General features: G+C 41.8%; 1 protein-coding gene across 2 annotated transcripts in view; it reads left to right on the top strand.

The window, feature by feature from the left end:
- LOC124255774 (probable peptidylglycine alpha-hydroxylating monooxygenase 1) overlaps positions 1 to 11,159 on the top strand; it is a 29,399-nt gene extending 18,240 nt beyond the window's left edge. The window contains exons 6-13 of one of the 2 annotated variants that reach the window (XM_046689689.1): positions 1,292 to 1,381; positions 1,519 to 1,567; positions 1,951 to 2,015; positions 3,545 to 3,625; positions 4,042 to 4,118; positions 4,429 to 4,482; positions 7,251 to 7,300; positions 8,392 to 9,036. In XM_046689689.1, coding sequence (XP_046545645.1) covers positions 1,292 to 1,381; positions 1,519 to 1,567; positions 1,951 to 2,015; positions 3,545 to 3,625; positions 4,042 to 4,118; positions 4,429 to 4,482; positions 7,251 to 7,300; positions 8,392 to 8,725 — 800 coding nt within the window. In that variant the 3' untranslated portion in view covers positions 8,726 to 9,036. Of the gene's footprint in view, positions 1 to 1,291; positions 1,382 to 1,518; positions 1,568 to 1,950; positions 2,016 to 3,544; positions 3,626 to 4,041; positions 4,119 to 4,428; positions 4,483 to 7,250; positions 7,301 to 8,391; positions 9,037 to 9,372 lie in introns of those variants that run through there. The other variant, XM_046689688.1, reaches the window with a different exon arrangement.
- Positions 11,160 to 11,961: the final 802 nt, after the last annotated feature.

Consider the following 11,961-nt stretch of genomic DNA (forward strand, 5'->3'; position numbering starts at 1 on the left):
GGTGGTTTATTACTAAAGTTCACAACTGTTTACATTATACACCCCGCTATCTGAAAGATGCGACCAGCTGGCATTAACTATTTAAATGGTGTACGACTCAATTGCCTTTTGGCTGATGGATCATTCCTCTCCTCCAGACTACCAAATGTAAACACATTGGCGTAAAAGCAGCTTCACCACAAAGTGATGAAAACTGAACTAGCCAACATATTTTGAATTTCTCCCAGATGGTATATGACGAGCGTGGTCGCGAACTATTGAAGTGTTTGTTGCAAACAGTGTACAGCCACGGGGCCTGCATGATACTGTACAATATCTGTTATATTTCCAATCGAGAATGTGTGTATGCTATCTTAGCTGCTTACTCATGGGGGCATGGTGGGCGAGCTTACTAAGGCCCCAGGCTAGTGTTCCAGCGAGCTTAAGATGCCGGAATCGAGCCCACCTGTTACCGGGTGTAAAGAACCTTGGAGTCAACTCTGTGTGTAGACTCTTTCAGTGTTGTCACAACCCCAACTGTACAGTACACAACCCTCTGCAGTTAAAAGAACCCACGAATCCGTTTGTAAATGACCAGATGGTGGCTACATGAATACGTGCAAACACCTAGTTGCTGGTACAGCAACGTGCAGTAAAACTTGGACGAAGTACTCTATGTGTCCCAGTCCACCCAGCTGTGAATGGGTACCTCGTAAGGATGGGAAAGCCACATTAACTCGGTGCACCTAGTGGCTGCAAGAGTTGTATACTGCCCAGGGAGTTGAGACTGATAATATGATGTGCCGTTTGAGTTGACATCCAATGATCGAGGGAAAATCAAAGCGTCTTTCAGCAGCTGAGCTGGATATTGGCGCTATACAAATGTTAGCATAATAATGCTCATGTTTCTGATACTCGCCCTGGCTCAGCATATTTCAAAATGCCTGGAATCATATGAACATTCAGAATTGATTGTGTGCATGCGAAACATTTACAGTATGCACTTCCCGCAACAGGTCAAGCTTAACTAATTCCCCAGTGCAAAGGTTTATTGGAAACAAAGACCGTATCAAAAGCTCTCATGTAAAGTTATAAAACGCTGGAAGCCTACGTTGATGACTCACACAGTCTTGTGTTGTAATCCATTGTATAGTGAGGCTTTTTTTGCAGTTCACCTAACCACCACCTGTGTTCTGTCAGAGAGTAGTGGTGACGAGACTAGATGAACCCATATGTGTAACACGCTGGTGATGACCTATTAATTGAATTTTGTTCAGCATGTTCATACGTTGATATGTTTCTTTTTGTCCAGATGTGGCGTTCGCTGTTGGAGGCAAGACGGACATCAAGTACCTAGTGCTGCAAGTCCATTACAAGAATGTCACCACCTTTCTCCCCCCACGTACGTAGACATATCTGTCATTCAGTACTATATCAAACGTTAATGTACATTGATATACTCACTATATTATAGTAAATGGCCAGAATCCCGTAGATCTGGTAGTCGATACGTCATCTTGCTCACCTGGAATGTTTCAGAGAACAACAAGGACGCATCTGGTTTGAACCTCATAACGCAGAAAACCAAGTACGTATATCTATCTATCTATCTATCTATCTATCTATATATATCTATCTATCTATCTATCTATATATCTATCTATCACCAACATCAGTTCACCCAAGAAGATCCGCTTTACAAATATGTCATCAAGCAGCCCATACTTGTCAATATAGAGATGACTAACGGGAACGGATGGTCAGGCTCTCTGGCTTGGTTTACTGCATGTCATCGTACCCCGGATACGTACATACTCATTATGTTAATCAGTTGACTGTCTTCTCCAGACTCCGGTATTTTTAAAGATCGCTGTCATATAGCTGGAATATTGCTCAGTGCGGCATTAAACAATAGCCACATCAATGTGAGATTCCTCTAAGGTCAGACTCGACGTACGTTCTGTACTGCAGGTTGCCGCGTCGTGCTGGTGTCTATCTGATGGGCACTGGGGGCAAGATCAAGCCCAAGTCTACCGGTAAGATACAAGTGGTCACGGCACACTCACTTTCTTCTTTTCATACGACGACTTAAGAGTGCGTACACTGTATTCTTTCACCACAGGTTTCCACCGTGTCAGTCACTAACGGTAGTTTGCTACTGGCCTCACATGTTTTATAATGCAGGGGTTTCTCTATACCTGGAGATGACGATTGATGCATACACAACTATGCTTGCTCTGGGGACAGGAAACGGTTTTTTAACTTTGATGCTGTGATAACATTCCGCAAAGACATTTCCACAATCCAAGGAATGAATCCGTTGTACGTTTCCGATTATATCATAAGGATTTGTTTATAAACTGGTACAAAAACAGTGATGATGATGAGATGGGCGTCTATGTGTCACTCGTCACACAAACATGCCAAGACAAGTCATGTGAAAACAGGAATATATTGTATGAATCAAACTAGGGAATCATCAAATTTAGAAATACCCTACTTACATCGAACGCTACATAAGACGTTTTGAAAGTTTAACGATCAAACACGTTGTGTCCAAGTCTCGTGTGACGCACATTGAAATCTGTGTGGAAATACGTCTGATCGAGTATATCTAGCAACTTGTAAAAAGGTGACACCTTTTGTTTGACATGCTGGAATATTTCTCGGCATAATGCAAACTTGACTAAATAAACGTTGATGTAATACTCGTTTCACTCTGTCTTGTGATTTGAATCATTATGCATACATCTACACATGGACCAGATAGAAACTTTGCTTTCATCAGCTCCTTTATTTCTAGTTCAGGTGCGTAAATCTGTGGAAGGAATTGGTCATTATTGAATATCAGATCATTGATATGTGTGGATACATTTCTTACCACAATGTCTTATCTCCATAGTTAACGTTCATGTTATTAGTAAGAAAGTCCAAAATTTGCCAAATGACATTTCCTTTCAATTGTCACAAACTGCTGGGAACCTCTGAAGATAGAGATGTGATAGATCTGTGGTCACCACGGTTTGAAACAATTGTCCATGGATCAAGTAGTGAATGATTCCTTTAACACACCGGCCATGTTTCTCTAAGAAAAACAAACCTTAACCGTTCTGGTATCCAACTATTTCAACTACTTGGTGCAGTACTCATGACGCACACGCACTATTTAGACAGCCAGTCTCTCAGCTTAATTGAGAAAATGCAGAAACAGTATTTGAATGCTAGTGACTGGAGAATACTGTTACGTCAAAGATCTTCGGGAACATTCAAGCAGAATGGCAAACAGCATTCAGCGGATTAGAGCCATTGCGTATGTTACAATAATCACAAAAGCTTGGGTCAGGTTCTCTGCAGGTACCTAAACTACATGAATATTGCAATGATACCAAACTGACTGTAACATTTGAATGTTCATGTAAACATGATGGATAATGTTGGGCTTGATAAGACGACAGTTGGAACACCACACTGTGTAAACACTGTGACGTATTGGTAGTCTGTACTTGATCAGTCGTCTACACGACTTTGAAACTTCACGCTGGACATCCCTGTTTCCGTGTTACAGTGTACATGGAGACTGCCTGCAAGTTCAGGGACGACCTGACGATCCACCCCTTCGCCTTCAGGACGCACACTCACGGGCTGGGTAGGACAAACCACATTATTTCAGTACATCCCTTGGACCCTTCAGTTCATAACGGATATCCATTTTAATGTACGATTCTGTAATGTTGTCCTTCAATTACCGACGTAACAGCACGTGATTAAAGAATTCACGGTTTAATCCAAGTAATCTTCATTTTGAATTTCATTTCAGTATGTATATTTCACAGAGAATTCAACCCCCAGGTTTATTTCCCTAGGGAATGTTTAATGAATGCTGCTTTTACACACGCACGCCCACCCTCGAGGTGCAAACACACTGATCTTCATGTATGGATGTGTTCCGGCATATCGCCTTATTCGTTTAAAGTCTGTATTGAATTGAATTATTCATTGTGTATAATGGATTTGGTTTAGTGAAGGTCCCACTAATTTCTATTTCTAAAACACGTGTTCCAGGACGGGTTGTGTCCGGTTACCGAATCCGCGACGGCAAGTGGACTGAAATTGGCCGGATGAGTCCCCAAAAACCACAGGTTTCAGTTTCAAATACCTCTGTTAATAATTATTTTGTTTTTAAACTTTATCCCAACAATGTTATTTCATACAGTCAGCGAATACAGGACCAGTTTATTGCAAGGGATCAATGGGATGCTGTTAAAACATTGGCCAGCCCAGTACTGGGTTATTATGAATCAAGTATGGGTTGATTTTCCTTTCTTGTGTAACTTAAATGTTGTTTTCACATATGTGTTAAGTTTCTATCTAGACGAGACAAACGTCATGTGTGTTGCGCTTGGACTTTCTGTGATAAATCATAAACTTTTATAATTATATATTTTCCAGATGTTTTACGATGCAACCACCCCCAACATGACCGTCGAACCAGGCGATATTCTCGTAAGTTGTGTGTGCGCACGTACGTGCGCGTACGTGTATGTGTGTTTGTGGGAAACAACGTTCAGTTCAGACGGAGGTGTATTAGATGGTGATCACGACGTCTCTAATCCACGAGAAATATGGTAGTAGTAGATGTGTTACACCAAGGCCCCATTCAACACAGCGATTGCAGCGCTGTGGCGATCGTAACTTCCATACTTGAAGAAACTGTCACAGCTCTGGGGCGATCGTAACTTCCATACTTGAACTAACTGTCACAGCGCTGAGGCGATCGTACCTTCCATACTTGAATAAACTGTTACAGCGCTGGGGCGATCGTAACTTCCATACTTGAACAAACTGTCACAGCGCTGAAGCGATCGTAACTTCCATACTTGAACAAACCAACTGTCACAGCGCTGAGGCGATCGTAACTTCCATACTTGAACAAACTAACTGTCACAGCGCTGAAGCGATCGTAACTTCCATACTTGAACAAACTAACTGTCACAGCGCTGGGGCGATCGTAACTTCCATCCTTGAACAAATTAACTGCCACAGCGCTGAAGCGATCGTAACTTCCATACTTCAACAAACTAACTGTCACAGCGCTGGGGCGATCGTAGCTTCCATACTTGAACAAATTAACTGTCACAGCGCTGAAGCGATCGTAACTCCCATACTTGAACAAACTAACCCATCACAGCGCTGGGGCGATCGTAACTCCCATACTTGAACAAACTAACTGTCACAGCGCTGAGGCGATCGTAACTTCCATTCTTGAACAAATTAACTGCCACAGCGCTGAAGTGATCATAACTCCCATGCTTGAACAAACTGTCACAGCGCTGAGGCGATCGTAACTCCAATGCTTGAACAAACTGTCACAGCGCTGAGGCTACCGTAACTCCCATACTTGAACAAACTAACTGTCACAGCGCTGGGGCGATCGTAACTTCCATACTTGAACAAACTAACTGTCACAGCGCTGGGGCGATCGTGACTTCCATACTTGAACAAACTGTCACAGCGCTGAGGCGATCGTAACTTCCATACTTGATAACTGTTAAAGCGCTGGGGCGATCGTAACTCCCATACTTGAACAAACTGTCACAGCCCTGGGGCGATCGTAACTTCCATACTTGAACTAACTGTCACAGCGCTGAGGCGATGGTAAATTCCATACTTGAACTAACTGTCACAGCGCTGAAGCGATCGTAACTTCCATACTTGAACAAACTGTCACAGCGCTGGGGCGATCGTAACTTCCATACTTGAACTAACTGTCACAGCGCTGAGGCGATCGTAACTTCCATACTTGAACAAACTAACTGTCACAGGGCTGGGGCGATCGTAACTTCCATGCTTGAACAAACTGTCACAGCGCTGGGGCGATCGTAACTTCCATACTTGAACTAACTGTCACAGCGCTGAGGCGATCGTAAATTCCATACTTGAACAAACTAACTGTCACAGGGCTGAAGCGATCGTAACTTCCATACTTGAACAAACTAACTGTCACAGGGCTGAAGCGATCGTAACTTCCATACTTGAACAAATTAACTGCCACAGCGCTGAAGCGATCATAACTCCCATACTTCAACAAACTAACCCATCACAGCGCTGGGGCGATCGTAACTTCCATGCTTGAACAAACTGTCACAGCGCTGGGGCGATCGTAACTTCCATGCTTGAACAAACTGTCACAGCGCTGAGGCGATCGTAACTTCCATACTTGAACAAACTAACTGTCACAGCGCTGAAGCGATCGTAACTTCCATACTTGAACAAACTGTCACAGCGCTGGGGCGATCGTAACTTCCATACTTGAACAAACTGCCACAGCGCTGAAGCGATCGTAACTTCCATACTTGAACTAACTGTCACAGCGCTGAGGCGATCGTAACTTCCATACTTGAACAAACTAACTGTCACAGCGCTGGGCGCGATCCATGCTTGAACAAACTGTCCATCGTAACTTCCATACTTGAACAAACTGTCACAGCGCTGAAGCGATCGTAACTTCCATACTTGAACAAACTAACTGTCACAGCGCTGAAGCGATCGTAACTTCCATACTTGAACAAACTAACTGTCACAGGGCTGGGGCGATCGTAACTTCCATGCTTGAACAAACTGTCACAGCGCTGGGGCGATCGTAACTTCCATACTTGAACTAACTGTCACAGCGCTGAGGCGATCGTAACTTCCATACTTGAACAAACTAACTGTCACAGCGCTGGGGCGATCGTAACTTCCATGCTTGAACAAACTGTCACAGCGCTGAAGCGATCGTAACTTCCATACTTGAACAAACTGTCACAGCGCTGAGGCGATCGTAACTTCCATACTTGAACAAGAAACTGTTACAGCGCTGAGGCGATCATACTAACTTCCATGAGGCGATCGTAACTTCCATACTTGAACAAACTGCCACAGCGCTGAAGCGATCGTAACTTCCATACTTGAACAAACTAACTGTCACAGCGCTGGGGCGATCGTAACTTCCATACTTGAACAAACTAACTGTCACAGCGCTGGGGCGATCGTGACTTCCATACTTGAACAAACTGTCACAGCGCTGAGGCGGAGTTGTGGTACGGGGCCATGGTTTGTTGCTTTGTAGAATATGTCCTTTAACTTATACTACAGTTATGGAAAGACGTTTAAATCTTTACTATCTGTTTAAGCTGAATATCACTGGCTAATCAAGGAGATCATTGGTATAACAAGTGTATGTCAGTATCATGTCCTATCAATAACAATGTAATCGTGTCCTCTGTCTTCAGGCTGCCAGATGTACAATGGTCAACGACAAGGACACCACAGTCAATATAGGGTAAGTTGCTCACAGATGAAACATAACCACTCTGAATATACAACTGGACCGCGCCACTGTCGTGGAACTAAAAACGCAAATATAATACAGAATGAACTTCATACCGAAGAAAATTCCAGCTATTTCACCTTTAGGTTCAATCATGTTTGATGTATGTTCCCGATCTGTATTATCAGTAAAGGATGTGTATAGTTCGTCGACCTCGATGTTCACGGCGGCTGTTGACGCGGAGTTTGTTATGGCGACTCTAAACCCTTTTTCGGATGGGTTTATTAGAAGATGAACTTTGAAAGGGTAAATCCTCACTGCTGGTTCACGTCTTGTGTCAATGTGCTGTGTCTGTGTGTCACGTCTGGGATCGAGATGCTTGTCAGCTCATCCATTCTCTTCTTCTTTTACGCTTCGTATTTTCACATTGTCTGTTTCCTATCCATGTGGTCAAATCCTCTTGTACAATACATGTTTCTTGCTTTCTTTATTTTGTGGTGTATGCGTTTAGTTTATTGTTTGCTTAATATAATTTGTTGTCCTGTCTAACTGCAACTAGCTCCCTGTTGTGCTGCGTGTGTTGTTTTTCGGCTCAAGTCTAACTCAGTAACTTAATAAAACAAAAGTTGGAAGTGGAAAGTAGAAGTAGTAGTAGTAGTAGTAGTAGTAGTAGTGGTGGTGGTAGTGGTAGTAGTAGTTGCTGCATTGTACTATTTGCAGTTATTAAGCATTTTGTGTTTAACTTTTCGTTTAGTTGCTTCTTTAAGTGTGAAAACAAAATCCATCTTTAGCTTTCTGACAAACAATGATGTAATCTCAAACTTCAAGTGGAAACACAAATATATTATCTATTTTCAATGACATCAGCACATACTATAAGACCTACATGTAAATTTAAGATTTTCTATTGATTACATTATTTAAGTTTGAAGACAAAACATATCCTCAGCTTCCTGACAAACATGTTGATGTAATCACAAACTACCAGTACCAATATATTATTTTAATGGCAGCATATTCTATAAGATCTGCACGTACATCCGAGATGTTACTTCGACAACCACCCTATAACATAAATGTTCCCACATTGTTGTATGTTCCAGGGGCACACAGTATAATGAGATGTGTAACTTCTACATCATGTACTCCGTCGACGGCACTAAACAGGTCCGAAACAGCGCATGCGCCAGCCGCGGACCCCCTGTCTGGTCTTGGGCCGACTTCCAGGATGGTGACATGAACCTTGATGCCATGCCCAAGAATGTCAGCGTCGTTCCAGGAACTATAGCTGCATTGAATGAAACAGCTGACACCAGATTAGTACACCCAGATCGGATGGTGTGGGGCTCCTACTACGAACAGCTCGTAACCGATGGCGTTATAACTAAAGATCTCAGTGAATACTACCTTGACCTGACCTTGTCCGTATACCCTTAAGGTGCAAGGTCGTACTTGACACAGGAATAATGTTTCCATCGACTTCGACAATATGGTTTAATTTAAGTTACATACCTATACTTATTAATGCAAAATAGGAAACCGTGACGTCAATTATTACGCTGAATTTCACCAAGATACACATTTTTCTTTCAAATCAAACTTCAGATTATGAAAAAGTCATAATTTGATATTGACATTTTCCGTTTACCTGTTGTATTATAAACATATAAACATTAACTGAATCAACAAACGGGCTACAGACATTGTTAAATACGTCTATCGTTGCAAATAAAATAGTTTGAAAACGCTGTTTGTTTTTGTGTTATTGTTGAGGGTATGCAATGTAAACAAAACGAGTTTTGCATGAAATTTGTCATTGTGCAAAGAGAGATTGTATATGTAAGACGTACCATTTCGTCAATATATATAACTGTTCGGTTTCTTTTCTTTAGCATGTCTGACTTTGAGAGAGTTCGTACATAAGGATTTTTTACCAAACCGTGATTAATGGTGACACGAGACCGGTATATTTCATTCGATGACTTTGTTGTAACCAGGGATAACGGATTCTGGGGTGATGTATGTATACGGGGCGTGGAATAGTCGATACAAACCAACAAGTCTCTGATTATATGTGATTGCAGAGCCACCCAGAACGACGAGATGTGCAACTTCTACATCATGTACTACGTGGAAGGCAAGGACATCATGAATGAAAACTACTGCTTCACTTCTGGACCACCGAACTATTCGTGGGAGGACTTCCGGGAGGGTGACCTTGCACTTGGGGACATGCCGGACACTGTAAGCTCCGTCCCAGGGTCCTCGGAACCTCTGGAAGAAGGCAAGGATGAAATGGGGGAATATCTGGAGTCCATCTTGGATAATCTCCAGCCCCGTGAGTTGGAGGCGCTATACGAGGAGATGGCTGGGGAAGGGGACAAGAATGATGTGAACGGTTATTATTATGGGGGTTATTAGAGAGAGGTTGGGGATTGCCCATACGGGAAAGGGGAGATAATTGGGAATACATTGTACTATCTCCCTCTCCATAATTCTGTGAGCTTCTGTAAAACAATGGAAAATCTACAATGGGGTTAGAAAGATCAACATTTTTAGGAAATTTGAGACACTTCACATATGCAGAGGGAGATACTGCACTGGGTTTATCAAAGATAGAGACTGTTTATGAATATAAGAATACATTTGAAGGGCAATATGCTGCTGCTTTTGGTAAAGCATATAAAGTAGTACAATCGGTTGTTATTGTGTATATCGTAGATAAATACCTATATACATTCCTGCCAGTGCTTGTGACGCATCTTTATGTACACACCCATATCGGGTCGTCTTTCAGTCTCCGATATTTAATTTACTACTTTTCACCCAATGCCAACTCTCAGTGAATACAATTTCCTCTCGAGTGAACAGAAAATGTCTTCTATAATGATAGCTTCCAAGAAAGGCTCAGGAAGCCTTCCTGAAAATGGCCTGCCGAAATCTATCCAAAGCTGCTTTAGTAATGTACTATGTCATTCATTTCGCCATATCCTCTTTCCCCCGTAGTGTATAGTACGTGTTTTTCAAAGCAGCTTGTGTTCCCCACCCACCGGTGTACTTGTGGTAGTTTAGTAAGGCAACTGTTGTTTCTGACACACGCCTGTGATGGTCTTGTATTGTTCTTGTTGCACGGACACAACAGAGTACATTCTCATAAAGTAGACATTTCAGAGATAATCCAACTCACATGAAAAGTTCGGCCATTGTCTGCACATCCACAGAAGTCAGCATCAACATGTAAATAGAGTGTTATCTGTCGGTTTTCTGAAGACGCTTCTGGAACAGTGTGTATTGTAACTAAGTCACACACTCTGTATTGCTCAATATGTGCCATTCGTAAGTTTCCTTTCGTAGAGTTGTGTGAAGTCCTGTCTAGTTGTGTCATGGTGCTGTAGATATATATCAAATCACTATTATATACTTAATTCAAAGACATGCACAGAGAAATATATTTATTTTCAAAAAGACGGGTCTGTCAATATGAATGTACAGTATTGATTTAACGTTTATTGTTATTCTAAGGTTAAACAATATAGTTCAACCTCGTTAATCAGGACTAAGTTGATCCAGCTTCCCGGAGCATTACTGGAACCTCTATGTACCAGTACGTCCATCCGTGTGATTTCCCTGACAATGAATCCGTCCCGAATAACGAGGTTTCATTATATACTGCAAGACAAATTGGGTGTGCTCTGAGTATTGCATTTCTACACGTTTAACATTTCACCAATGAATATAACTATCCTGAAAAGGTGAATTTGGAGAGAGAAAACATTAATCTTAAGTCGGATTTCGACATCCGTTTTGAAATGCAATAGTCACTGGAAACATTATTCCTAATTTTCGAATAAATGATTTCGGCCATTGGAAATGTGTAGTTTGTTGTTTTTACAAGTGGTTTGCTGTGAGGGTTATCAATAGACGCTTGCCTTACTCACAGGTGTATTCCCATACTGCCTACAGTTCCAAACTGCCTACGGGTTAAAACAACATGATATGGTCCAGTGATCAGGAAGTGAAGTTAATGGGAATACACCGATCTGACCTGTTCTACCCCATCTAAAATGAACTTGACCAGTTACTTGGTTAAGGAACTGACCTGTTCTGTGGTGTCTTCCCTTTGTGCCTACAGAAGTTTAAAAATGACAAGTGTTGGTTTATTCATTCTGAGAATTCTCTGTCTTTACATGGAGACATGAATATATCTTGAAAAATCTTTTACTGGTTTCACAATTACACACAACTGACAAGGATGTCCATCTCGTTGCCATGGACTCCGATATGTGACGGAACCCAGATAAAATGTATTTGATTATTTTTGTTTTGGTGGTATAGTATTCTTCTGTATATGTTATTTATTAGATCTTATGGTCTTTTTGTTGTAGAGTAATTTTTGAAAGCCTGTAAGGAGCTTAAGGAATCCGTAAAAATGCAGATGGTAGTGTTTGTTTGGTCAGATGTTGTTTGCAAGGCCTGAACTATGGCTGCAAGGTCTGCTGTGAAGATACTGGAGTTTGCCGGGAGATTATAGGATTGTTTAAGGCTTTTTTGGGGTATGTACATACCAAAACCAGTAGTACTCTTCTGATTTCAAGCACATTCAAACAAATCCCAAACCACTCACTAAATATCTCATTCATACAAAATTTACCAAACAATCTAGCAACAAAAAC

The sequence above is a fragment of the Haliotis rubra genome, unplaced genomic scaffold (genome assembly GCF_003918875.1).
Source record: "Haliotis rubra isolate DU_JTF1 unplaced genomic scaffold, ASM391887v1 Scf61, whole genome shotgun sequence".
In the NCBI taxonomy this organism is placed as follows: Eukaryota; Metazoa; Mollusca; class Gastropoda; order Lepetellida; family Haliotidae; genus Haliotis; species Haliotis rubra.